The 27,752-nt window shown below is 46.6% G+C and overlaps 1 protein-coding gene across 1 annotated transcript in view; it reads left to right on the forward strand.

Moving 5' to 3' along the window:
• The first annotated feature begins 11,823 nt into the window (after positions 1-11,823).
• HK2 (hexokinase 2) overlaps positions 11,824-27,752 on the forward strand; it is a 66,572-nt gene continuing 50,643 nt past the window's right edge. Inside the window, exon 1 of the mRNA XM_068978491.1 lies at positions 11,824-11,886. Within this exon, the coding sequence (XP_068834592.1) occupies positions 11,824-11,886 (63 nt within the window). The remainder of the gene's footprint in view (positions 11,887-27,752) is intronic.

Genomic DNA, 27,752 nt, shown 5'->3' on the forward strand with positions numbered 1-27,752 from the left:
TGTTGTAGCATGAAAATGAAACAAACTCAGAGAGAAAGACAAAACCAAGAGATCCTCCCAGAAGTGGGGCAAGAGCCCTGATACACCCAGCCTGGAGCCCAGCCCACCACCAGGCAGATTTTTATTAGAAACAAGTATTTTTATTGTTAGAGCCAGACTGTTTTGTTCCTTGCACCTGAAATCATCTGAACTGAAGTCATCAGGGGAGAGTGGCACAGAGAGAGGTAGGCCCCTTCCTCATTCCTGCTGGGACAGTTGCCTTCATAATTAAAAGGGATAGATTTCCCACAATGGAAACCCACTCCAGTACTCTTGCCTGGGAAATCCCATGGACAGAGGAGCCTGGTGGGCTACAGTCCATGGGGTGGCAAAGAATCAGACATGACTTAGTGACTAAACCACCACCACATTTCCCATCATTGAAGCGATAGGACGTTAGGAAGTTTACTTGGATTTTTGGCAAGTGTATAAATAAACTGAGCTCCTGCTAGAGGACAGGAATAAGGCAGCTACAAAGATAAGGACTAGATGATGCTGGACCAGGAACAGATATAAAGATCAGAGAAGTGCAAATGGGTCAAGCTGTGCTTAGTGAGTGGAGGAGTCAGATTTCAACACCAAGACTGATGCAGGCTCAGCTGATCCTGCAGCACTGAAGCCAAAACACCCAGGTTTGCTTATACCAGGCTTTTTTTTTTTTTAACCATTGGCTGCACATTGGAATCACTCATGGAACTTTAAAAAATGTTGATGCCTGGGTTCCCTCCCCCGTCCCCGCAAGCTTCTTATATAATTGGACTGCTGTGTGGGCTGAGCATCATTTTTTTAAAACCTGAAACTTCACAGTTGGTGGATTTCCATTCTATTGTGATGCCTTTACACTCATAGGTACGTTTCTTATTTCTGTCTTTGTGTGTGTGTGAATAGATAATTCTTGCACCTGGTGCAAAGGACTACAGAAACACACACTAAGACTATACAGTACAGTTTCTCTCCCATGCCTGTCTCCCAGTTACCTGGGTCCTCTACCTAGAGGAAAGTTTATGACTGTACTACACAGGTATATGTTTATATTTGGTTCTTTTTTATATACTAATGATAATTTTGTATGCATACTGCTTTATACCTTGAGTTTTTGACTTAACTGTATCTCATAGATCATTCGATATTAATACCTAACCTCTTTGTTTTTTATTATGTGATGACTAAGTAATTCCATTGTACGGATGTGCTTTAATTTACCTAGTGAAAGTGAAAGTGAAACTGCTCAGTCGTGTCTGACTCTTTGTGACCCCATGGACTGTAGCCTACCAGGCTCCTCAGTCCATGGAATTTTCCAGGCAAGAGTCCTGGAGTGGGTTGCCATTTCCTTCTTCATTAATCTACCTAACCAGTCCACTTTTCCAGTAGTCATGTATGGATGTGAGAGTTGGACTGTGAAGAAAGCTGAGCGCCAAAGAATTGATGCTTTTGAACTGTGGTGTTGGAGAAGACTCTTGAGAGTCCCTTGGACTGCAAGGAGATCCAACCAGTCCATTCTGAAGGCGATCAGCCCTGGGATCTCTTTGGAAGGAATGATGCTAAAGCTGAAACTCCAGTACTTTGGCCACCTCATGCGAAGAGTTGACTCATTGGAAAAGGCTCTGATGCTGGGAGGGACTGGGGGCAGGAGGAGAAGGGGACGACAGAGGATGAGATGGCTGGATGGCATCACTGACTTGATGGATGTGAGTCTGAGTAAATTCCAGGAGTTGGTGATGGACAGGGAGGCCTGGCGTGCTGCAATTCTTGGGGTCGTGAAGAGTTGGACACGACTGAGCGACTGAACTGAACTGAACTGAGCCAGTCCACAACTGATAGGGCTCAGGTTGGTCCCGGCCTTACTATGACAAATTATGCCCGAGTGTATAAACTTACATGCATATGTAGTTATGTCTGTAAGAAAAATGGGATCTCAAAATCAATGGGTAGGAGTGCTTGTAATTGAGGGACTGTGTTAAACTGACCTCATGGAGGCTGTGTTCCCATGTCAGCAAATGTGCTGGAAGAAAGAGCACCTCCTAGACTTCCCCGCTGGTCCAGTAGTTAAGATTCTGTGCTTCCAATCCAGGGGGTTTGGGTTTGATCCCTGTTCGGGGAACCACAATCCCACATGCTGCGGTCCATGCCGCTCCCCTCCCCCACAAAAAAAAAGAGTACCTCTGTCCCTGTGGTAAGGGGTGTTATCATTATTTGATTTCTACTGAACTGATGGGTGAAAAAAATGGTACTACAATATATTTAAAATTTGCATTTCACTACTCTGAGTGATGTTAATCATCTTTTCATACGCCAAATAGTCATTTGTTCCTTTCCTATGAACTTGTTTGTATCCTTTACCTAAGAGTTCTTGATTTCATTTTCTTGTTAATTTGAAGAAGCTCTTTACACAGTCACCAGTCTTTCCAAGAGCAGTCCAAGGCTGAGAATCACTGTCTTAAGAGCTTTTCCTGTCTCCATCCCTCACATTCAATCACTGATCATGTCCTGTTTGGGCTACTTCATGCCTTTCTCACTAATTTCACATCTTTGTCTTCTGTCATAAGCCTAGTAGTGGCATTCAGCATCTTTCCCCAGGACTCTGGTCTTCCCACCAATCTGTCCTCCACATTGCTTCTAGCCTTAGTGCTATGCTTTTGAGTGCTGACGGGATTCTATTCCTTCCCTCTTGTCTGAGCCTTTCTTGCCTACCTGCCCAGCTTCCCTCCTGCCAATCCCCACTGAAATCTGCTCTCTAGACCAGAGCATTGCATGCCATTCAGAACAAACCAATCCTTTCCATGACTCCAAGACTTGGCACTTGCTGTTTCTGACATGTGAAATTTTCTTTAATCACTGAGTTCTTATCAGATAGAAAACTTGATATTATGAGTGATGTGCTTAGGTAACTGGTATTCAAGATCCACCACGAATTCTGAACTAAAGTCTTCGCAAGTTGTGTCTCATGATCTCCACTTTGCAGATGAGAAAGGCAGAGCTCAGAAAGGCTTGAGACCACACAGTGCTCCCATGTCAGTTCAGCATGCTGCCATGCTCTTCTCAGGCAAACTGGGGGATAAAAGCCCCGTGGCCTTCAGGATAAGGGGATCAGACACAATAGCCCTCACATTTAGAATGGCACTGCAGGAGGGCTTTATGGCAATACTTCATAGTGGTCTTTTCCCCATTTGGTGTTGACATTGACTATATCTGTGGACCTTGGACGAGGGGTATCTCCTCACGGCCGCCCCTCCTGACCTTGAACGTGGAGTAGCTCCTTTCTGCCGCTGCCCCTGACCTCGGATGTGTGGTAGCTCCTCTAGGCCGCTCCTGTGCTGTCGCAGCCCGGCACTCTTGGTCACCGCCCCTGACCTTGGGAGAAGGGTAGCTCATCTCGGCCATGCTTCTGCGTGGTTCGTTGCAGCCGGTGCGCCAGCAAATTTGGAAAACTCAGCAGTGGCCACAGGACTGGAAAAAGTCAATTTTCATTCCAATCCCAAAGAAAGGCAATGCCAAAGAATGCTTAAACTACCACACAATTGCACTCATCTCACGGGCTAGTAATGCTCAAAATTCTCCAAGCCAGCCTTCAGCAATTTGTGAACCGTAAAATTCCAGATGTTCAAGCTGGTTTTAGAAAAGGCAGAGAAACCAGAGATCAAATTGCCAACATCCACTGGATCATCGAAAAAGCAAGAGAGTTCCAGAGAAACATCTATTTCTGCTTTATTGACTATGCCAAAGCCTTTGACTGTGTGGATCACAATAAACTGGAAAATTCTGAAAGAGATGGGAATACCAGACCACCTGACCTGCCTCTTGAGAAACCTGTATGCAGGTCAGGAAGCAACAGTTAGACCTGGACATGGAACAACAGACTGGTTCCAAATAGGAAAAGGAGTATGTCAAGGCTGTATATTGTCACCCAGCTTAACTTATATGCAGAGTACATCATGAGAAACCCTGGGCAGGAAGAAGCACAGGCTGGAATCAAGATTGCCAGGAGAAATATCAATAACCTCAGATATACAGATGACACCACCCTTATGGCAGAAAGTGAAGAGGAACTAAAAAGCCTCTTGATGAAAGTGAAAGAGGAGAGTGAAAAAGTTGGCTTAAAGCTCAACATTCAGAAAACGAAGATCATGGCATCTGGTCCCATCACTTCATGGGAAATAGATGGGGAAACAGTGGAAACAGTGTCAGACTTTATTTTTCTGGGCTCCCAAATCACTGCAGATGGTGATTGCAGCCATGAAATTAAAAGATGCTTACTCCTTGGAAGGAAAGTTATGACCAATCTAGACAGCATATTAAAAAGCAGAGACATTACTTCGCCAACAAAGGTCTATCTTGTCAAAGCTATGGGTTTTTCCAGTGGTCATGTATGGATGTGAGAGTTGGACTGTGAAGAAAGCTGAGCGCTGAAGAATTGATGCTTTTGAACTGTGGTGCTGGAGATGACTCTTGAGAGTCCCTTGGAATGCAAGGAGATCCAACCAGTCCATCCTAAAGATCAGTCCTGGGTGTTCATTGGAAGGACTGATGCTAAAGCTGAAACTCCAATACTTTGGCCACCTCATGGGTTTATGTCTGGGCTCTCTATTCTATTCCATTGATCTATGTTCTTTTTCTGTGCCAGCACCATACTATTTTGAGGACTGCTGTAGCTTGTGGTACAGTTTGAAATTAGAGAGTGTGATACCTCCAGTTTTGTTCTTTCTCAGGATCACTTTGGTTACTTAAGGTCTTTTGCATTTCCATAGTTTTAGAATTTTAGAAACTTTTAGAATTTTTCATTCTATTTCTGTGAAAAATGCCATTGGTATTTGATAGGGATTGCATTGAATCTGTAGATTGTTTTAAACTTCGCAATGCTCCACATTTAGTGACTATTGGGTGTGGTGAATGTGTTGCCAAGCTTTGGGCCTGCCCAGCCCCTTTGAACACCCTTCTTAATTTAGGACTTCTCCAAGTTGTGACTCCTGACCCTGTGGGCCCGTTTCCCCAGCTTCCCTTGAATCTAGGGCATTAGTATGTGGCTCAGGTTCTGGCAATCACTTGTAAGATGTCAGTTCAGAGGCAAATACCATAAAGAAAGGGGTGTCATGCAGAATTCCTTCTAGCAAGGATGCTGACAGATAGATATCTAATCATCAAAGGTGGCTGTGCCATATACCAGCTGTAAAACCCTATGGTTAACATCAGGTGTTGGGCAAAGAGGCCTGAGCCCAGTAGCCACAGTAATAGCATATTCGCCAGCAGAGTTTGATGGTATAATTTGCACATTCTGCTTAGCTGGCTAGCCTCTGAATTTGATTCTCTGGTCCTCCTGAAGATCCTGAAAGGGACCACAGATTCTTCAATAAACTCTTTTTCTGCTTAAGTTAGCTTGATGGTGTTCAGTTTGCAACTGTGACAGATAAAATTAGATTATTGTGAACCCTGTGGCTTCAATATTTAAATTGTAACTGCTTTTAAATGACTCTTTTCCCCAATCTCTCAAATTCATACATTACAATTGAACTATGAAACATAAGAAATTTATGCATATCATTAGGGCCCAACATTAAAGACAACACAATGTAAGTAGTCCTAAACATTTATATTCAGGGCAGGCCGGCTCTCAGTCTTAAAATTCTCTAAGTAATCCCATCACTCACAACGTGTTGCAAACTTGATAAATCCCAACTAGTAAAAGGAATATTTGGCAAATAGAGTAGCCTCTTGCCAAAGTGGTCTCTTCCCAGGGCAGCTCCCTGAAGCCTAATGGTCAGGCTCAGGTCAGCCCTGTGTGAGGCAAGAGGCAGCCTTGTGTAAAAGCTGGCATTGAATCTTTCAGACATGCCTTGGCTGACTTTGGCCTATGGCTCTGTCTCTTCCTCCTCCAAAACTCCATCACATACAAATACACACGTTTTGCTCTTGAAAGTGAAAGTGAATGTCACTCAGTCATGTCTGACTCTTGGCTACCCCACGGACCATACAGTCCATTAAATTCTCCAAGCCAGAATACTGGAGTGGGTAGCCTTTCCCTTCTCCAGGGTAATCTTCCCGACCCAGAGATTGAATCCAGGTCTCCCACATTGCAGGCAGATTCTTTACCAGCTGAGCCAAATACTGGAGTAGGTAGCCTATCCCTTCTCCAGCGGATCTTCCCAATCCAGGAATCAAATCGGGGTCTCCTGCATTGGAGGCAGATTCTTTACCAACTGAGTTTTGAGGGAAGCCCATTTTGCTCTTAGTGATAGACTTTTCCATTCTGTAATAATGTTTTTATATCTTTGAACAGTTAATCCTTCAGAGGTAAGAAGTCTTTTGTATTTCTCACAGCACTGAACTGTCCTGAACAAAGCAAGGGTTTGTTTAAAACGTGTTTGCTGATTTATTTCTCTTTGGGTTATGGAATGTAAATTACGTGGATGTGTCATGACTCCTCAACGTTTGTGTGTGTTTGTGTGCGGGGGTGGGATCTGAGGATCAATCAATAATAAATTGCAGGTGTAGAGTCTGGAGCCAGAAAAGTTGAAGATTTAAGTCCTGGCCTGGAGTGAGCAATACTCTTTATTTTGTCATGTATGTGTGGGGGCTTGTACCAATACCCACTCCAACCACCTCCCAGGATTGGGAGCTTTGTGAGATAACAGGCACTTGAAGTACCTTGTTATCTGGTCCACATGAAATGGGACCAAAGAAGGGTGTGGGGAAGAGGCTCTACAATTACCGTGTAGAGAAAGAATCATAGATGACATGACCTACTGGGCAGACGGTGACTGCAGCCATGAAATTAAAGACGCTTGCTCCTTGGAAGAAAAGCTATGACCAACCTAGACAGCATATTAAAAAGCAGAGATATTGCTTTGCCAACAAAGGTCTGTCTAGTCAAAGTGATGGTTTTTCCAGTAGTCATGTATGGATGTGAGAGTTGGACTATGAAGAAAGCTGAGTACGGAAGAATTGATGCTTTTGAACTCTGGTGTTGGAGCAGACTCTTGAGAGTCTCTTGGACTGCAAGGAGATCCAACCAGTCCATCCTTAAGGAAATCAGCCCTAATATTCACTGGAAGGAGATGCTGAAGCTGAAACTGCAATAATTTGGCCACCTGATGGGAAGAACTGACTCACTGGAAAAGACCCTGATGCTGGGAAAGACTGAAGGGGACGACAGAGGATGAGTTGGTTGGATGGCATCACCAACTCGATGGATATGAGTTTGAGCAAGCTCCAGGAGTTGGTGATGGACAGGGAAGCCCGGTGTGCTGCAGTCCATGGGGTTGCAAAGAGCTGGACACAACTGAGCAACTGAACTGACTGACTGACTGACTGGGTGTGGTCCCACCTGCCTGAGGCCAAAAGGTTTTGTAACACCGTAGTACTGGACAGTATTTCTAGGCAGCAGGCATCCTCCTCTTCATCTCCCACTCCTCACCAAAGCCATCAATACTACCTCAGTCTTCAAAACACCTAACCTTATTGCCTGACTCCATAACCTACCTTTACCTTGGTTCAGGTCCTCATGCTATCATACAGCTTTCATTCTGCCTCTGGTCTCTGACCTCCTTCCCCTGTATCCACATGGAGGGCAATTATTGCTCTAAAAAAGCAAATAAGGTCACATCACGTCTCTAAGAATCTCTGTTGGATGGCTAAACCTATTTATCTGTGGCATTTCTATATCTAAAGAGGGAAACCCAGTTATGAGACTATTGCAGTCTGGTGAGAGATGTTGGGTGTGTGAATTGTTATACAAAATGTGGACAATGGTTATCTCTAAATTTTTTGTATTCATTTGTCAAATATTTATTACATGCCTATCATGTGACAGGCACTGTTCTAGGCCCTGTGGACATGAGGAAACAACACAGGTACAGAGCCTGCCTTCGTGTAGTTCACAGTACATAGAATGGTTTGTATTTTATAGGTCACTTTGGCCCCTGAGTGAAGAACTGACTATAGGGCTTGGGTGGAGAGAGGCATGAATGGGAGCAGGGAGCAAGGCAGGAAAACGTGATATTGGCTCTGGCTGAGTTGTTGGTGGCTTGGCTATGGGTCGGATTGACTGCTCGCTGACAGATTGGCTGTAGATGAAGGTGAGTAGCTAGGAAGGAATCAAGGATGATTTAGGGCGGATGATGATGCAATATGCTGAGACAACTGGGAAAGGAAGAGATTTGAAAAGACAAGTTGAGTTCGGCTTTGGACATGTTAGATGAGAGATGCTAGTCACTTCACTGGGAGATGACAAATGACAGTTGGAGAAATTCGTCTGGAACTCCGGGAGAGGGCCTCACGGCAGATCTACATTTGTGAGTCATCAGCACGTAAATGATATAATAGTCATGGGGCTGGCAGGGAACACCAGGGAGAGTGACACTAGACCAGAGAAGAGGGTGAAGGACAGCCCTTGAATAGGCCGGCATTTACCAGTAGAGAAAGTGGGGGCTAAGGAAACTGGCGTGAGGTTTGAGGGAAACCAGAAAGGTAAAGCTTCCCTGGCTCAGTAGAGGAAGATGTGTCCAGATGAGGGATTTGGTCAGTTGTGCCCAACATCCCTGAGAGGGGGAGTAAGACACGGGTATAAAAGAGATAGGACTGGATAACCAAGGACCTACTGTATGGCACAGTATTCCAAATACTCCATATTTTGGAATAACCTATCAAAGAATCTGAAAAATATACATATATATATATATATAGAATTGAATATATACACAATAGTTTTATAGATATGTATGTATATCTATATACATATATATAGGGAGAAGGCAATGGCACCCCACTCCAGTACTCTTGCCTGGAAAAGCCCATGGACGGAGGAGCCTGGTAGGCTGCAGTCCATGGGGTCGCTAAGAGTCGCACATGACTGAATGACTTCACTTTCACTTTTCATTTTCATGCATTGGAGAAGGACATGGCAGCCCACTCCAGTGTTCTTGCCTGGAGAATCCCAGGGACGGGGGAGCCTGGTGGGCTGCCGTCTATGGGGTCGCACAGAGTCGGACACGACTGAAGCGACTTAGCAGCAGCAGCAGCAGCAGACACATGTACATATAGAGCCACTGTGCTGTACACTGGAAACTAACACGACACTGTAAATCTATTGTGCTGCTGTTGTTTAGTCGCTAAGTCATAGCCAACTCTTTGTGACTCCACGGACTGCAGCCCACCAGGCTCCACTGTCCATGGGATTTCCTAGGCAAGAATACTGGAGAGGGTTGCCATTTCCTTCTCCAGAGGATCTTCCTGACCCAGGGATTGAACCCATGTCTCCTGCACTGGCAGGCAGACTCTTTACCACTGAGCCACCAGGGAAGCCCACAAATCAAATACATGTCAATAAAACATTTTAAATGATAAAAAAAAGAGATAGGAACAGAGGATTTGACAATATGTACGTCATTGTGGTGACGATGACCAAAACAGTTTTGGACCTAAGCCTGACTGGAGTATAGGGAGGGAAGGGTGAGAACGTGTAGTTAGTTGGCAAGAGTACATAGCTTCTGAGAAGTTTTGCTGAGAGGCTAGATCATCGATGTTTTTGTTTTTTCTGTATATTTGCATACAGAAATTTGTATATTTGTATATGTTTGTATATTCTTATTTCCCAAGAATGAACATTTAATACTTCTGTTTTATTATTATTATAGATTGCAGATAGCACTCCCCTATTTATCAGAGGACAAACTCCTCAGCAGAACACTGCAAACCCTCATCTTCCCTCCTCTGTGATCTTTCCAACCTCAAGCTTGCTGTTCTCCACAATCACTGATCTCCCATAGGCTGTAGTCACTCTTGGTGGCTTCCAGCATGAATCAAAGTCTGGTGCCAGCATATGATCCAGCAGTCCCACTCCTGGGCACATACCCAGACAAAACTGTGGTTCGAAAAGATACATGAACCCCTATTTACAATAGCCCAAATATGGAAACAGTTTAAACACCCATCTACAAATGAATGGATAAAGAAGACATGGTATGTGTATATAATGGATTACTCAGCCATAAAAAGAATGAAATAATGCCATTTGCAGTAACATGGATAGACCTAGAGATTATCATACTAAGTGAAATAAGTCAGAAAGATAAAGGGAGAGAGAGAGAAAAAGATCAATACCATCTAATATCACAAATACCATCTAATATCACTTATATGTGGAAGCTGAAATATGACACAAATGAAACAGAAACAGACTCACAGATAAAAGAATAGACTTGTGGTTGCTAAGGGGAGGGAAGTATTGGGAGTTCAGGATTAGCAGATGCACACTGTTATATATAGTATGGATAAACAATGAAGTCCAACTGTATAACACAGGGAACTGTATTCAATATCTTGTGATAAAGCATAATGGAAAAGAATAGGAAAAAAATAGACATGTATAACAGCATCACTTTGCCATACAGCAGAAATCTACACAACATGGTAAATCAAATATATTTCAATAAAATTTCTAGAAAAAGGAAAAAAAAAGTTTGATGCTGGACATTAGCTGTGGCTCCTATTTGTCTCAGAATCCCTAAGCCACCCCACTCCACACATGGCCAGGGTCATTTGGTTACACACTTACCACCCACCCAGTTTCACTCACGCATCAGTCCCACAGTTGCAGACAAAAGTTCTTTTCTGCTTTCCACTTCCTGGCTCTTAGAATGGCTGGATGGGGTAACTAATCGGGAAAAGAACAGGGCCTCAAAGTCAGAGGACGTGGGTTCCTTCCTCTATCTGCCACTCACTAACTGTGAGATCTTGGGCAAGTTTCTTAAGGGCTCTGTATCCTCATCTGTAAAACAAGGTCAGTAAAACTCACATCCATTCACTTTTGTGAAGCTTGGCATAAAGTAAAGCAGTAGTTGTGGCGGCTAACTTTGCGTCAGCATTGCGCGGACGCCTGGAGCCACAATAGGTGAGAATTAAGATGCTTCAGAAATGGGACCGGGTAGCAGAGGCCCCTCACATGACCCCGAGATGCCAGACAGTGTCTTTCTCCCCGCCCAGGGCGTGTGCAGGTCCGCTGACCCGTCTTTCCAGTCACCCCACACCCCGGGTCTGTGATCATGCACCCCCCACCCATAGCTGAGCCTGACGCGGCGTTGGCTCATGCGCCTTTCCGCCGCAGCCTCTTGCCACGGACCACACGTCTCATCCTCGGCTCCTGGCCCCGCCCCCAGCCCCAGGCGCGCCCCTTCAGCTGGCCCACTCCGTGTCTGAGCGGCCGCGCCCGCGGGCCGTAAGCTCCGACTGGCTGCGCCGCGGCGGGGGGCGGCCCGTAGGCGCACACACCCTCCCCGCGCAGCCAATGGGCGTGCGCGCGTCACTGACCCGGCGGCCCGCGAGCCGGCAATCCCTCAATAAGCCACATTGTTGCACGAAACTCCAGCACAGGAGTCCCAGCCCGCCGCTAGCACCGCCGTGACACCTAGCCGAGAGGATCCGCGGGCGAACGCAGCCCACGTATGAGCCAGAGAGACCCGGTCGCCCTAGTGAAGCCGGACTTCGATTCTTTCTCAAGTTGAGCCTTAGGGATCTTGTGGCTGAAGTTAGTACTTTGACAGTGGGACATCCCAACACGTCGCCTGGAGTGATTCTTGGTCTTTCAGCAGTTGCGACCACCAAAACCTGTTTTTAGAGACCCGAAACCCTCCAGCCGGGCGCGCCATCGTGTGCTTTCTTTGTGTGCCTCCCGGACTCACCAATCCCGGCCGGGCCGCCAAGTCCAGGTACAAAGCGGTCCGATCGCCGCACTCTCCTACCCCGCACGCGCTCCGGCCTCGGTTTCCCAACTCTGTCCCGTCGGGAGTTGGCAGGATGATTGCCTCACATCTGCTCGCCTACTTCTTTACGGAGCTCAACCACGACCAAGTGCAGAAGGTAAGCAAGGGGCGCCTGGCTCGCCTCTGAGAACCTTACTTTGTCCGCGGCTCTCTCTCCGGGGTCCCGGCCGACTAGGAATCTCCTCTTAGACCGTGCGGGGACCCGCTTTCTCCCCATTCTGGGCCGTGGACGCGGAAAATACCAGGACGGCGGGGAAAAGCCCTGGGCTGGAGGAGCCACGTCCGCTAGGCACCGGCAGGCGTGTGCGCGCCTGCGAGGCTCCGGGGCTCGTGCACCGCCCGCCTCTCCCTCTCTGCTATCCCGAGCGCACTCGCGCTCGCGCTTCCCCCCACCGCCCGCCCCTGGAGGGGCGGGCCACCCTGCACGTAGTCTGTGACTGCAGGTTCCACGTGGGAGGAACCCCCCGTTCGCAGCCTGTGTTCCGGCCGGAGCACGTGGGGAGAATCGTGGCGGGGTCGGGGGAGAAGACTCGGCTGCCTGGGCTCCTCCGGCGCTAAAGACGGCATTTCGGGGACCTACGATTCCCTCTAGCGTTCCTCACGGCCTCGTGGGAAAAGACCACACGGGAAGAAGCTGGAAAATGGGCAGAGGAACGTCGCCCGCCGCGCCCCTTTTCCGGAACTGAGGCGCCCGGAACCGAGGCTCCGCTAGGGACGTACACCCCCTCCTCCCCTCATCCCCAGCGTCTGGCCCCGGACCGCCCCGCCTCGAGTATCCCACCCCCGGTCCTGCCTCCAAATGGGGGCCGGACTTTGGATATTACTTTTGATGTTCCCAAAAGTTTCTCCAAGAGGACCAACTCCACAACCCCCTCGGTCCTTTGCCGTCTTCCTGGGGATTTTTGTCTTTCTGGAAACGAGCCTTTTTAAGTTGTAGGCCTTGACCAGTCTGCCCACTTTCTCTCTCAGCAGTGCCCCCAAATCCGAGCTCTTTTTCGGGCCAGATCTTTTACTCCGGGGAGCCTCGCTCTCTGTGCCTCTGGGTATGGAGTGGGGGTGGGGCTAGCCAGGGCCCCAGGCGCTCTCTGGGGGAGAATTGAGTTTCTGAAATGCTCGAGATTGCGGGGATTGGCTCCTGCCCTGGGCCTCAGCTAGGATTTGAGACGAAGGGGTGGGCGGGGGTGGAGGGTGTCCAGATCTGTGAGTCAATGACGGAACGTTGCTCAATTACATACTTGAAATTTCTGTCTTAGTGGGAACACATTTTGGGGAAAATGTTTTGACATTATCTTTCTGTGGGACGACCTGCTCATACTCTCTTTCGGGTTGATCCTGAGAGCGAAGGAGAGGATGGTGGGTTGCCATCACAGTGTTTTCAGAGCCGTGGCAGATGAATTCCAATATAACACGAAGTTTCCCAGCCTCAAACTGGAGTAGGGAGCAGACGGCATCTCGTTTAGTTGAGTACCTGTCTGTCAGAGGCAGGACCTTAGCTTTCGGCTTATTTGCCCAAGAAGTGAGTTAACCCTTGTGGAAGACTGTCATTTCTTGGCAAGTCCTAGAATTCAAAGCTTGCTGTTGTCGTGTCCGACTCTGCAACTTCAGGATGCCAGGCTCCTCTGTCCTTCACTGTCTCCCAGAGTTTGCTCAAATTCATGTCCATTAAGTTGGTGATGCTGGGGCTTCCCAGGTGGCTCAGTGGTAAAGAATCTGCCTGCCAATGCGGGAGACGCAAAAGATGTGTGATTTCTCTAAATTTAGGTAATTCCACTAAATTACCTGAGTCGGGAAGACCCCCTGGAGGAGGAAATGGTAGCCTGCTCCAGTATTCTTACCTGGAAAATTTCATGGACAGAGGAGCCTGGTTGTAAACTCATGGGCTACAGTCCATGGGGTAGCAGAGTTGGACATGTCTGAACAACTAAGCATGCACAAATTGGTGATGCTATCTTACTGTCTCATTCTCTGCCACCGCTTTTGCCTTTAGACTTTCCCAGCATCAGGGTCTTGCTGATGAGTTGACTCTGCATCAGGTGGCCAAAGGTGTTGGAGCTTCAGGTTCAGCAGCCCGCCTTTTGATGAATATTCAAGGTTGATTTCCTTTAAGCTGGAGGGTTATTAATTCAGAGGCGGTCTTCTCTTTTGGGTGAAGTATTGCCCCAGGACTTCTAAATTTACTCACTCCTTGTTCAGAGGATGGAACCTAGGTCCACAAATTTACCCTCCCCCAAGCCAGAGGATGAAAGCTAGGACTGGAACCTTACTGGCCTGGAATGGGGAGTGGTCATCCCTTTAGTCCCAGGTTGTAAAGAGAATTACCCAAGTTGTGTAGAAATGAGTTCTAATCTCTGTTTTGTGGTTTATTAACCACAGGACCCTGAGCAAGTCACTGTGGTTCTTTGGACCGCCAACCTTTTTTTTTTTTTTAATTTGTAAAACAAGAGTGATAAACGTCAAGTTTCTCCACTTTAGGAAGTTGTGATGATTAAGCACAACAACGTAAAAAGTTCTTTATTGTGAGATTCTCTGCTCTTGCAGCTACCTTTCAGCGAGTGGAGTGCCTCAGGGACGCTTGGGTGTATTTCCTCTAAATTACCAGTGGGGGCAGAATTGAGTCAGGCCTTAACTCAGCAGTTGCGGAAGCTGGAGTTTCAGTTCAGTTCAGTTCAGTTCAGTCTCTCAGTTGTGTCTGACTTCTTTGCGACCCCATGAATCGCAGCACGCCAGGCCTCCGTGTCCATCACCAACTCCCAGAGTTTACCCAAACTCATGTCCATCGAGTCGGTGATGACATCCAACCATCTCATCCTCTGTCATCCCATTTTCCTCCTGCCCCCAATCCCTCCCAGCATCAGGGTCTTTTCCAATGAGTCAACTCTTCTCATGAAGTGGCCCTAAAGTACTCTCCTCTTTCACTTTCATCAAGAGGCTTTTTAGTTCCTCTTCAGTTTCTGCCATAAGGGTGGTGTCATCTGTATATCTGAGGTTATTGATATTTCTCCCGGCAATCTTGATTCCAGCTTGTGCTTCTACCAGCCTGGCATTTCTCATGATGTACTCTGCATATAAGTTAAATAAGCAGGGTGACAATATACAGCCTTGACATACTCCTTTCCCTGTTTGGAACCAGTCTGTTGTTCAGTCTCCCAGATTAGGTGAGCAGTAAAAAAGTTGGAGAGAAAAGATGAGAGTGAAAATGTTGGCTTGAAACTCAACATTCAGAAAACAAAGATCATGGCATCCAGTCCCATCACTTCATGGCAAATAGATGGGGAAACAATGGAAACAGTGAGAGACTTTATTTTCTTGGGTTCCAAAATCACTGCAGATGGTGACTGCAGCCATCAAATTAAAAGACGCTTGCTCCTTGGAAAAAAAGCTATGACCAACCGAGACAGCATATTAAAAAGCAGAGACATTACTTTGCCAACAAAGATCCGTCTAGTCAAAGCTATGGTTTTTCCAGTAGTCGTGTATGGATGTGAGAGTTGGACTATAAAGAAAGCTGAGTGCTGAAGAATTGATGCTTTTGAACTGTGGTATTGGACAAGACTCTTGAGAGTCTCTTGGACTGCAAGGAGTTCCAACCAGTCAATCCTAAAGGAAATCAGTCCAGAATATTCATTGGAAGAACTGATGCTGAAGCTAAAACTGCAATACTTTGGCCACCTGATGCAAAGAACTGACTCATTGGAAAAGACCCTGATGCTGGGAAAGATTGAAGGCAGGAAGAGAAGGGGACGACAGAGGATGAGATAGTTGGATGGCATCACCGACTCAATGGATATGAGTTTGAGCAAGCTCTGGGAGTTGGTGATGGACAGGGAAGCCTAGCATGCTATAGTTCCTGGGGTTGCAAAGAATTGAACACGACTGAGCAACCTAACTGAACTGAACTTAGGTGAGCAAAGCTGTTTGATTCCAGCTACACTTGGGAAATAGGAAGAGAATCAGAAAGAATATTTTGTATACATCTTTTAAACCATGTCTCTTATGTCTCCAGCAATGGCAGGAAGGTTCTTTATCGCTAGTGCCACCTGGGAACATAGAGCAGTGACTCTTAAACTCTTAAAAGTTGATCCTTGAAGGAAGAATTAGGAGAGAAGGTGGAAGCTTGAATTTTAGAGTTTTTTGAAAAGGCCTTCATTTGAACTCTGCTGAAATCTCTATCATTTTATATATTCTGGGTTATAGTCTGAGGCAGGGAAAGTTTAGGTTCATCTGCCCAAAATTAGCTCCGTTGGAATCACTTGTCTGCTGATAGACAAGTCCAGTGTTTTGTGCTGTTAGGAGTGAAGTGAAGTGAAGTTGCTCCGTCGTGTCCGAGTCTTTGCGACCCCGTGGACTGTAGCCTACCAGGCTCCTCCATCCGTGGGATTCTCCAGGCAAGAGTACTAGAGTGGGTTGCCATTTCCTTCTCCAGGGGATCTTCCCTACCCAGGGATTGAACCCGAGTCTCCTGCATCATGGGCAGACGCTTTAACCTCTGAGCCACCAGGGAGAGTAAGGGTTATTTGCTCACTTTTGCTGATTTGACAGTTTGAAACTCAAGAGCAAACGCATATAGCATCTACTGTGTACTAGGCAGTTTTAAGTTCTTTACACTTGTTATTAGCATTTACTCTTTACAGCTGCTCATTAACATTCACAGCAACACCATGAAGTAGATACTATTATCAGCATCGCTGTTTTACTGGTAAGCAATTGAGGCACATGTGGCTTGTTCAAGGTCACTAACTTTTTTGTGAGAGCAGGGAATTGAAGCCAAGCCAGTTGGGTTCCAGAGGCCCCTGCTCATGACCACACTCCCTGCCTCTGGGACCATTAGAAGGCTCCATCCTGGTCTATGTCTGTGTTCACTTTTGGACACTGGCAGCACCTTCATCCAGCATGTCCAGGAATGCAGCTAACTCTCTTCTTGGTCAGATTAATGGCACCAGTACTCTGACTTTTCTGGTTGGGATCCCTGGACTCATTTAATTGAATTTCCTTTCTGATTGCCATACCTTTGTCAGCTGGTTCCTGGGTTGCTTCAGAGGCCTCATGGGGTTTGTTTCTAGTCTCTTTCTAGAGTTGGACTAGATCATTTCAGAAGCCTTTTAAGCCCTTGTACTATCACTTTATATGTAAGGTAAGGTAAGGTGAGGTGAAGTCGCTCAGTCGTGTCTGACTCTTTGTGACCCCATGGACTTCTCCGTCCATGGGATTCTCCAGGCAAGAGTACTGGAGTGGGTTGCCATTTCCTTCTCCAGGGGATCTTCCCAACCCAGGGATCGAACCCGGGTCTCCCGCATTGGAGGCAGATGCTTTAACCTCTGAGCCACCAGGGAAGCCCTCACTTTATATGTGGGATCTAAAATATGACAGAAATGGACTTGTGAAACAAACAGACTCACAGACAGAAAACAGACTTACGGTTACCAAAGGGGAGAAGGAGTGGGGAAGGGTAAACTAGGAGTTTGTGGTTAGCAGATACAAGCTATATATGAAATAGATAAACGAGGGCCCATTGTATAGCACAGGAACTATATTCAATATTCTGTAATAGGGGTTCTCTCGTGGCTCAGTGGTAAACAATCCTCCTGCCAATGGAGAGGACATGGGCTTGATCCCCAATCCCCGAAGACCCCACATGTGGCGGAGCAACTAGGCTCATTCACCACGACTATTGAGCCTGTGCTCTAGAGCCCGGGAGCCGCAACTGCTGAGCCCGTGTACTGCAGCTACTGAAGCCTGCACGCCACAGGAGCAGCCACAGCGATGAGAAGGCCACGTGCTGCTCCGGGAAACTGGAGAAAAACCTGTGCAGTATCAGACAGCCAGCATGACCAAAAATAAATAAATGAATACGTTTTTAAAAATGCTTTAAACAATATCCTATAATAAACCATAAAGGAAGAGAATGTGAAAAAGCATATATATTTATCTGAATTACTTTGCTGTATACCAGAAACTAACGCAACATTGTAAATCAATTATACTTAAAAAAAAGACTGTGCACTGATTGCCCTCTGACCCCAGCTCCCACATCAGCCTCATCTTCTCTATCTTCCATTCCCCAGAGACTTGCATCTCCATTCCCCTTACGTGTCACACCTGTTCACACTAGGTGCTTTTGTGTGGCGTTTGTGTCATCCCATTGTACACTGGAGTTGGTAGTTTCCGAGAATGGAGAATCCTAGCTGTTCACCGTTATAGCCTGTTTGTAGCCACTAGTGAGGTGCTCAGTGAATGCAAGAATGAAGGAGTAGACCCTTCTGGAAAAAGAACCTGAGTAACTGCTGCAGGAAGAGGAGGAGGGTGAGAGGCAGCTGGGGGAAGTGCTGGCACTGGACTGAAGGGGGAGTGGAAGGGCGGACTATTGGATCGGGAGCTATTCCCTCATCAAGGCCTGAGGCATGGTGTGAGGCTCATCCTGAGAAAGGGTGGCCCAGAGTTGGAAGGAGAGAGACAAGTGTTTCCTGTCTTCTAGCAGTCAAAGGTTTGTGTCCTGTCTGGAGACTTAGAGGATTCTTTTAATTAATTGAACTATAATTAATATATAAGATAGAGGGTTTTTTGGTCTCCTAAGGATGAGAATCAGGATTTACCATGGGAGTGAAATGAAGAAAGCATTTAGTCACTAACCAGTTATTTTAATATGCATAGACTGGTGACACGCAGTCTTGGAATACAGATAGTTAATTTAGGCTCTTCACTAGATTAATGAAGGGTAGCTTTCAATTCTGAACTTAATGAGAGGGGGAAATATCTTGGAAAGGTTTAATGGAACCCCCGAGAGATGAGAGTTTAATGTTTTTTGAGAATCTGCTGTGTGTACAAGGCCCTGTAGATAGTATGTCAAAAACTGAGACTAAGACACCTTTCAGCTCTCTGGTGAGATAAGGCTCCAGGAATAGATACTTCACATCTGCTGAAGGGCTGTGGGAGTTATTCCCATGGGATGGGGAGTTGACTGGTAGTTTTGAGCACCTACTCTGTGTCATTAATCTTCAGATAGGGGATGAAAGTGTGGGAGTAAAAGTGTGGGAAGATCCCCTGGAGAAGGGAATGGCAGCCCATGCCAGTATTCTTGCCTGGAGAATCTTGTGGACAGAGGAGCCTGGCGGGCTCCTCTGTCCGTGGAATCTTGGACAGGACTGAAACAACTTAGCCCAGACACACACGAGATTATTTTTGGCTGAGTTAACTGACATTGACAAGTAGGTACAATTTGGCCCATTTGGTCAACTCTAACTTAGTACTTAGTATCTTAATACTAAGCCCCTTTCCTGCTCAGAAGACAGGTGATGCTAACAGGAATGTTTTGTAACTTTTTTAATATGCTTTTTAAATTTATTTAAATTTTTTTTGGAAAAAATTTTTACAATGTTACTTTGTAGCTTTTACTCATCATCCATTTGTTTTGTATTGTCAAATTTATGTTTCAGAGAGTGGCCAAGAAGCACTTTTTTCTTTACTCCTGAATGAGCCTCCTCAGACAAAGCCAATATATATTTTTATGTATCACTTTTCAAAGTTGAACTTTTCTATCACCCTGAAGAGTTTGAAGGCAGGCAGGGGCCATTTTCCAGGGGGCCTCAAAACAGCACAAGGCCTAACAGGTTTCTCAAAAACTAGCAGCCTTAGTAAGGAGATCTGATACATTAAAAGAGCTCAGGAACCCCAGAAAACCGGCTTCCTTTGTTCAGATACTTCCGGTTTAAAAGATGACTCCTGATAACTGGTTCCTCTTTATCACTGTTAAGTTTTGAAGTCAGCAAGTTTGGTTTGTTTTCCAACACTGCATGTTATCTTCGACTTTCCAAAGCAGTTGTGTTGGAGACCTGGCGAAGCAAATCAGAGTTCATTGGCTGTGAGTTAATATCTCACGCCATAGATCACAGGTGGCTATTTCTGGTTACTTTTAAAGCAGTTCTCTCAGCCTCAGCGCTGTTGACATTTTGGGCTGGATAATCTTGTGAGGGGCTACCTAGTCTATCATAAAGAGCATGAGTTTTTCTCCTAGTCCAATTTACAGGGGCAAAGACTGTGTTTTTTGTTTATTAGTTTTTAAACTACTCCTTTAGAGCAATGGTTTTCAACTATTAGTGATTTTGCCCCCCAGGTGTACTTTGGTGTTGTCTGGAGACATTTTTGGTTGTTATAAGCAGGTGGATGAAGATGTGTTATTGCATCTAGTAAGCAGAGGCAAAGGATGGTGCTAAACATCCTACAATGCCCAGGACAGGTTCCCCTCCCCTGCAAAAAAAAAAAAAAAAGACTTTTTTGACCTCAAGTATCTATGGATTGAGAAGCTACATCAGTAGAAGCTGCATCAAATAGAGTAGTCTATCCCTCATTTTAGTATTATAGTGCATCGCCAAATGGTCATACTACTTAGTAGCAGCTGTGATGAGGACCATAGTTCTTCGCTCTCAGTGTCCCATGTCATGGGATAGTCATGGGGGGACGTGGCCTTTTACAAAAGGTGAATTTACAGTGAGGCCTGCAGACCACAGTAATTGTCCATGGCCCCTGGCTGAAGTGTGGGTTACCTGAGTTACTGTTTTTCTGTCTTCAACCAGAAAACTGTGGGCAATGTAAGCACTCCAGAAAGCCGTGGGAGAGAAGTTTGCTCAGCTGACCCCCGGAGAATCTCACCCTGACTTTTGTTGGGGTTTCCCTGTAGGCCAGGCATTGCCAGGCTTCTGAGCAAGACAGGCCTGTGAGGTGGTGGAACTGCTATTGCTGGGGACAGAGGAAAGGGGCTGTTGGTGCCCACTGAGGGATAGTCCAGCAGTCTCTGGGAGGGTCTCCATGGTGAAGTAGAGCCAGGCTTCCTGGGGTTGAATCCTGGCTCCTCACAAACCAGCTGTGTGAACTTGGGCCAGTTATTTAACCTCTCTAGACCTCAGTTTCTTCTACTTGTGAAATGGAGAGTGGATAACACCTTAATAGGTTCTTTGTAAGGATTTAAGAGAGTGAATATATGTAAAGTTCTTAGAGTTGTACCATTAAGTCAACACTTAATGTGTCAGATATTGATGATGGTGGTTTAGTGACTGAGTTGTGTCCTCTTATTGCTACCCCATGGACTGTAGCCCCCGCCAGGTTCCTCTGTCTGTGGGATTTCCTAGACAGCTGTCAAATATGAGTACATAAGACATTCTCAGATACCCAGCTGTGCTGCCCAACTGGGTGGGAGCAAAGGAGGCCCTGTTTCTAAGAGCTTTCAGGGCAGGTGGGTTCTGGCCCATTTATGTTCTCTGTCTGATGTCAGATTAGAGCAGAGGACAGGGAGGATAGGCTGGAAAGTTCCTAAAGGTGAGGAATAAGGAAGCGTCCTCACTGTTCCCTCCAACTCCTAAAACCTTCTCTTTCCCCGGGCAGAGGAGACTCACTTTTGAACTCTTCTTCTAACTTGTTTTCCTCCTGATCCTCTGGGGAGGAAGTAGCAACCCCATTGGGTGGGTGGGTCTTTGGGATGCCTGGGCTGTTTTGGTGTGCCTTAGTTGAAGCGTTCTCCTTGGGAAGTCATGAGAGACACAGTTGCACTGAATAGTCATAGCATTAGTTCAAACCTCTTTTCCTTGTAGAAGCCTGGTCCCCTTTCTGTTGGTACCTCCCCTGGAGGGCAGAATTGCAGAGGTTCCAAGGGCAGTTGCTGAGGCCACGCATGCTGAAGTTGGCTTGTGAGATGCTTGCTCACACTTCCTCAATCTGCCGCAGACTCTGGCTTCCCACTGGGGGAACCACTTGAGGTGCCTTGTGCTATTGAGTCATAGAGCTGGGTCACAGTAGGTTTCAGCCGCACTGACACTGGAGTTTCAGTGAAGTGAATGGTCATTCTCCCCCCCCCCCCCTTTTTTTTTGGCACATTGAGTATAGAGTCCCTGGACATCTTGGTTCTCAGCAAAGAGATCTTTGCCCTTCATATATAGATTTGGGGCTGTCTAGTTTGGCCTCTTCTGACATTAGGGTGCCTGGGGTTCTTGACAAAGCCAGAGAGGACCCTCTGTGTGGGACCCACGCTCTACTTGTCCCATTCCTGTACAGCCTCTTGTCATGGCTAGAAAATCTCCTTTCCCCCGGAAGTGCCATGATTTTTGCACTGTTGTCTGTGGGTCTCCAAGCACTTCCTTAATAGTCCTTCCCTGGAGCGGCGCTGTTGTCGTTGTTCAGTCGCCCAGTCATGTGTGACTCTTTGGGACCCCATGGACTGTAGCATGCCAGGCCCCCCTTTCCTCACCATCTCCCTAAGTGTGCCCAAGTTCTTGTCCATGGCATCAGTGATGCCATCCAGTCATCTCATCCTCTGATGCCCTCTTCTTCTGCTGTCAATCTTTCCCAGCATCAGGGACTTTTCCGATGAGTTGGCTATTTGCATCAGATGACCAAAATACTGGAGCTTCAGCTTTAGCATCAGTCCTTCCAATGAGTATTCAGGGTTGATTTCCTTTTAAAATAAAAGATTTTGTTTGACTGGTTTGATCTTCTTGCTGTCCTAGGGACTCACAAGTGTCTTCTCCAGCACCACAGTTCGAAGGCATCAATTCTTTGGCACTCTGCCTTCTTTATGGTCCAGCTCTCACAACCGTATCTGACCACTGGGAAGACTATAGCCTTGACTATATGGACCTTTGTTGGCAGAGTAATCTTTGAGTTAATGAAGAGAGTGAGTCAGGTCTGAGGACCTGGCTCTGGGAAACCTTGGTACCTACCCACCCAGCCTACTTCTCTCTCCTCAGCTTAGCAGCCCTGTCCTGGAGGCTTGGATATGGTCTATGTTCTTGGAAGGCTTTATTCCCAACTTCTTCCTTCTGGCATCTCCATATTGTCTGATAAAGGAATGAAGCCAGATAAGCTATTGAACAGCTTTAATTTGGGCTAAATAAGGGAAGTTGAAGCTGTCACTTTTCCTTTTTCCCCTTTGAAGGACTTTTTCCTCCCAAATTTTCCTGTTTCAACCGCTTCTAATGAAGTCTTCCAGCCATTTCCTATCAGTTCGCTTTTCCCCTTAATTCCCAAAGGCCTTAAAATAGCAAACGTGCACCACTTACTAAGTGCTGGACTCTGTCTAGGAACTTGACCACAACTCAGGCCACCTCAGGCAGCCTCCAGGATAGCCATTATTGCTGCCTATTAGTCAGAGGAAGACATCAAGACACAGAAAGGGCAGTGCCTTGCTCAAGGGCAAGCCAGAATTCAAACCCAGGCGGTCTGATTCAGGAGCCCTGGCCTCTGGCCCCAGCATGGGGCTGCCTGGGACAACTAGGGACGGCCAATTGTCTTTCAGTTTCATGGGGTTATGAAGTTGGTGTCCATTGAAAGAGACCTTTGAGCTCATTTGTCCAAACCCTTCATTTTACAGGTGAGGAAACCAGGTGTCTTGTACTAAGGGACCAGCCAGGAACCCAGTTCCACGCCCTGCCCCATCCTGTTTCCTTTCAGCAGTGAGCGTGAGCTCTTCCCATCATTCAGATGTAGGCTCCCCAAGAACCACAAGCAGAATTTGCTCTGTGGCCTATTCCTATGATAACCCCGTATTTTTTTTGTCCAGACTGTATCACTTGAGAGTAAAAGGGGACATTGTTAACAGTTATGCTGCTACCACACTGGGTGGATTATCCTGGGCAAACTGGGATATGTGGTTGCCCTGCTTATGGTGGGTGTGACAAGGGTGGGTGGGAAGGTCTGGGGCTGGACATGGTACAAAGGGACAGACCCAGAGGGGTTTGATCCAGCAAGTGACAGTGGGCAGCACACAGGAATGGGGAGTTTAGATCCCCCTGTGGGAATTTGGGCTCAGGCGCAGAGTCTGGTCCCTGAGATAGGGCTGTCCAGAGGAGGCAGAGTAAGGGATCTGGGGGACAGGCCAGGGCAGCCAGGTAGACGGAGAGGAAGCTCTGCGGCCAGGATCGCATGCACCGTGGGCCCAGGCCTGAAGAACAAGGCCAGGCTCTGAGCACCGGGGCAGTCTGCGGTGGCCAGCGCTGGTTACTCTCTGACTCTGCTCCTTGGTGTTCCCTTTGCCCCTCTGTGTCCCCATAACAGTCGTGTCTGGAGCGCCTGCTGTATCTCAATACTGAAATAAGGCTGGTATCACAGACACGAAGTTGAGAACCTGCAGTCAGTGCCTGCAGTCCTCTGGGACCAGTGACAGCAAGAGACGCTTTTTAGTCAAAAGCTGGTATAACCAGCTGGGAACTTGGGGAAGATATCTGTGGAGGGGCCATTTGTATTGGGCCCCTGAAGAACAACTGGGAGTTTGTTAGGCCAGAGTAGGAGAACATTCTAGGTACAGGGTCAACACACATCTCTAACCTTTTCAAGAAAAAAAAAACAACAACTCAGAATTGTATTGATGTGTGCGGTTTAAGTGATTGTGAATCTATATCTTATTGTAGTGAAAGAAACTGCTTACCATCTGTCCTTACTGCCTCAGTTTGTAATTAGTTGTTGACATATTTGCCTCCTACTGATAGTCTGAGCACTTGCAGGCAGAAGGATCTCCTTTATCCCAGTATCCTAAGTGCCTGGCACACTCAATTTAGCAGTCAGTATGTGTGGGAAAAAGAACTGTTGCAGGGTCATGCACACCTGGGACATGTTATTCCTTTGAACTGATGTCCTATAGTCTGAGGATAGGACAGGGATCCAAAGGCCTGTCTCCTGGCCCCCTGACAGGTGCTGTTGCCTGCAGTCTGTCTGGCTGTAACTTGATGCAGCTGAGAGCAAGAACTGGAAGAACAGGAAACCCTGTGGCTCACGCGCAGCAGGATCCTGGAGGAGTGGCCTGTGAGCCTGGCTCCACACTCACCCTGCCCTCCAGGCTGTGAGTGTGTCAGCTGCCATCTCCCTGAGGTGGCATGATGACCCTAGTGGGGGTCTGCTTTGTCCCATCTAAAAAGTGTCAAGGCAGATCTGTAGCTTTTGGTTAGCTGCATTTCAGAGGACAGGAGCCTTAAAGAATGCAGAATCTACTGTGTCTTTTCCTCCCCAACTCATCCTTTTTTTTGTTGTTATCTTATCGGGAACATCTGGCCTTGGCTTGGCAACTTTACAGGATAAACCTGCTGCTGTTTGTACAAACTTGGTCCTCCCAGAAGGAGTCTGTGAAGACATTAGTATTAATGAGGTTACAGATAGCAGTTACCTAGCTTTCCCTGGATGAGTGCACACCTGTGCCCCAGGTCAGGGCATTCATCTGGCCTGGATGTTACGGGACCTGTTAGGAACTTGGCCTATGGTTTGGGGAAGCTTCTTCAGACCTTGGTTTCCTTGTCAATGATTTGCAGTAAAACACTGGCAAAGGAATAATGTGAAAACATGAAATTCTTTCAAAACTAAGTTGTAAGCATATATTAGCACATAGAGTCACCGGAAGGCTTTGTGTGGCTGCATTTAGGTTATGACTTTCCCCTCCGATTTGACCTCTTTGGCCCTACCATGTGCCAAAGACTAGGACCTAGTCAGAACCTTGTCATTTTTCCTTCCTTTATTTTTAAAGTGAAGTATAAGAGAACTGAGAACACTAAGTAACCACCACCTAGATCCAGTAACAAATTATTACCAGCACTAGCAAGCATGCGTGTGTGTGTGTGTGTGTGTGTGTGTGTGTGTATGCGCTAAGTCACTTCAGTCATGTTGGGCTCTTTGCGACCCTATGGACTGTACCAGGCTCCTCTGTCCATGGGATTCTCCAGGCAGGAATACTGGCGTGGGTTGCCATTTCCTTCTCCAAGGGATATTCCTGACCCAGGAATTGAACCCGCATCTCGTGTGTCTCCTGCATTGGCAGGCAGGTTCTTCACCACTAGCACCACCTAGGAATCCCTAATAACAACTACATATACTCCATGCTCAGAGGTTAAAGCATCTGCCTGCAATGCAGGAGACCTGGGTTTGATCCCTGGGTTGGGAAGATCCCCTGGAGAAGGAAATGACAACCCACTCCAGTATTCTTGCCTGGAGAATCCCATGGACAGCGGAGCCTGGTGGGCTACAGTCCACGGGGTCGCAAAGATTCGGACACGACTGAACGACCTCACTTTCACTTTCATGCTCCATGCTAAGTTGCTTTAGCTGTGTCCGACTCTGTGGAATGGTATGGACTGTAGCCCACCAGGCTCCTCTGTCCATGGGATTCTCCAGGCAAGAATACTAGAGTGGGTTGCCATGCCCTCCTCCAGGGGATCTTCCCAACCTAGGGATCGGACCCAGGGTTTGAACCGGAGTTTCTTACATCTCCTGCATTGGCAGACAGGCTCTTTACCACTAGCGGCAGCTGGGAAGTCCCAACAGCAAGTATATCCCCCACTAAATGTAATCACTATCCTGACTTCTACTGGCATAGATCTGTTTCTGTACTTATTATAAATGGACTCATATGATCTGTTCCCTTCTGTATCTGGCTTCTTTTACTCAACTTTATATTGTGAGATTCATCTCCATAGGCATGTAGTGACAGGTGGCACATTCTCATTGCTGTAGAGTAAGTACCCTGCCCCTGCCCCTCCAGCCCTGTTTTCACTGTAGTTGAGTTAAAGTAGATGGAATTAGCCAAAGTCCTTCACTTCAATGGGGTGTGGTCCTTCCTAACTTTCTTCCTAGGAGACTAGGTTGTAGAGCCCTGGAGTCTGTCCTTATATATTATTTATACACCTGATTGTATCTTCGGGACAAGTACAAAAGTGCCAGGAAAGTTGAAATTCAGTCAGTTGGTTTGCTTGGGGGCTAGAAGAATCTAAAACATAGGAATTAGCTAGTATTCATCCAGCAGCTCTTGGAGAGAAGATTCTAGGTACTAAATCAGAAATACCCAAAGGCTGGAGAAAGCAGTTTGGCAGTACAGCACTACCTCAGGGTGTCCCTGTGTCCTCAGGCCAACTATGCTTATGGAGTTGTTTTCTTATCCAATTTGGTCACTTGAGTTTGCCCTTCTACCAGGACGGTGTATCCTGTAGGAATGACTGATGAGCATTTGCTTGTTCATGTATTATTTATTTTCTGCCTGCTTACTAAAAGGATTAGATGATACGGTTTAACTTTCATTGAAAGGACTTCTAGAATAAGAGTCATGGAACAGGCAGGAATGATTAAAACTTAGTTCATTAAAGTTGAATACAGAGCCCTGAGCTTCCTAATAGCCAAAGCAAACCACCCCCCCCCCGCCAAAAAAAAAAAAAAAAACACAAAAAACCCACAATAACAACCAAAACCGACTCTTCTTGAGTCAGTTGTTTTAATTTCATTGGCCTGTATCAGGAAGTACAGTGACTCTGGGCAGCAAGACTTCCTGACACTAAATTCCCTGTAAGTTGCCTGTAGGGAATTGACTGGCCAGTGAACAACACAGCAATTTCATGCAATGGGATGATCTTTATGATTCTCCCTTCCTGTGACTCCTTGATTAAAGGTAACTAGGATTAAGTCTGGAAAAGGCAATGGCACCCCACTCCAGTACTCTTGCCTGGTAAATCCCATGGACAGAGGAGCCTGGTAGGCTGCAGTCCAGGGGGTTGCTAGGAGTCGGACACAACTGAGCAACTTCACTTTCACTTTTCACTTTTATGCACTGGAGAAGGAAATGGCAACCCATGCCAGTGTTCTGGCCTGGAGAATCCCAGGGACAGCGGAGCCTGGTGGGCTGCCGTCTATGGGGTTGCACAGAGTCGGACACGACTGAAGCGACTTAGCAGCAGCAGCAGCAGCAGCAGCCCAGAAGCCATCTCCTCTGAATGCTAGTCTCACAGGCCACTTACTCATACCTGTGACACTTCGTGTGGGCCAATTTACATTAACACCCATCTTCCATTCATTTCAGAAACACTGAGTCTACAATGAGCTGAGTTCTGTGCTATATCTTATAAAGTCCTAGAGAATAGGAATCTTGATTTCTTTAAAAAAATTTAAGAAACATTTGTGTGTGTGTGCGCATCAGTTGAACCTTGAACAGCATGGGTTTGAACTGTACGGGTC

The sequence above is a fragment of the Capricornis sumatraensis genome, chromosome 1 (assembly GCF_032405125.1).
Source record: "Capricornis sumatraensis isolate serow.1 chromosome 1, serow.2, whole genome shotgun sequence".
Taxonomy (NCBI): Eukaryota; Metazoa; Chordata; class Mammalia; order Artiodactyla; family Bovidae; genus Capricornis; species Capricornis sumatraensis.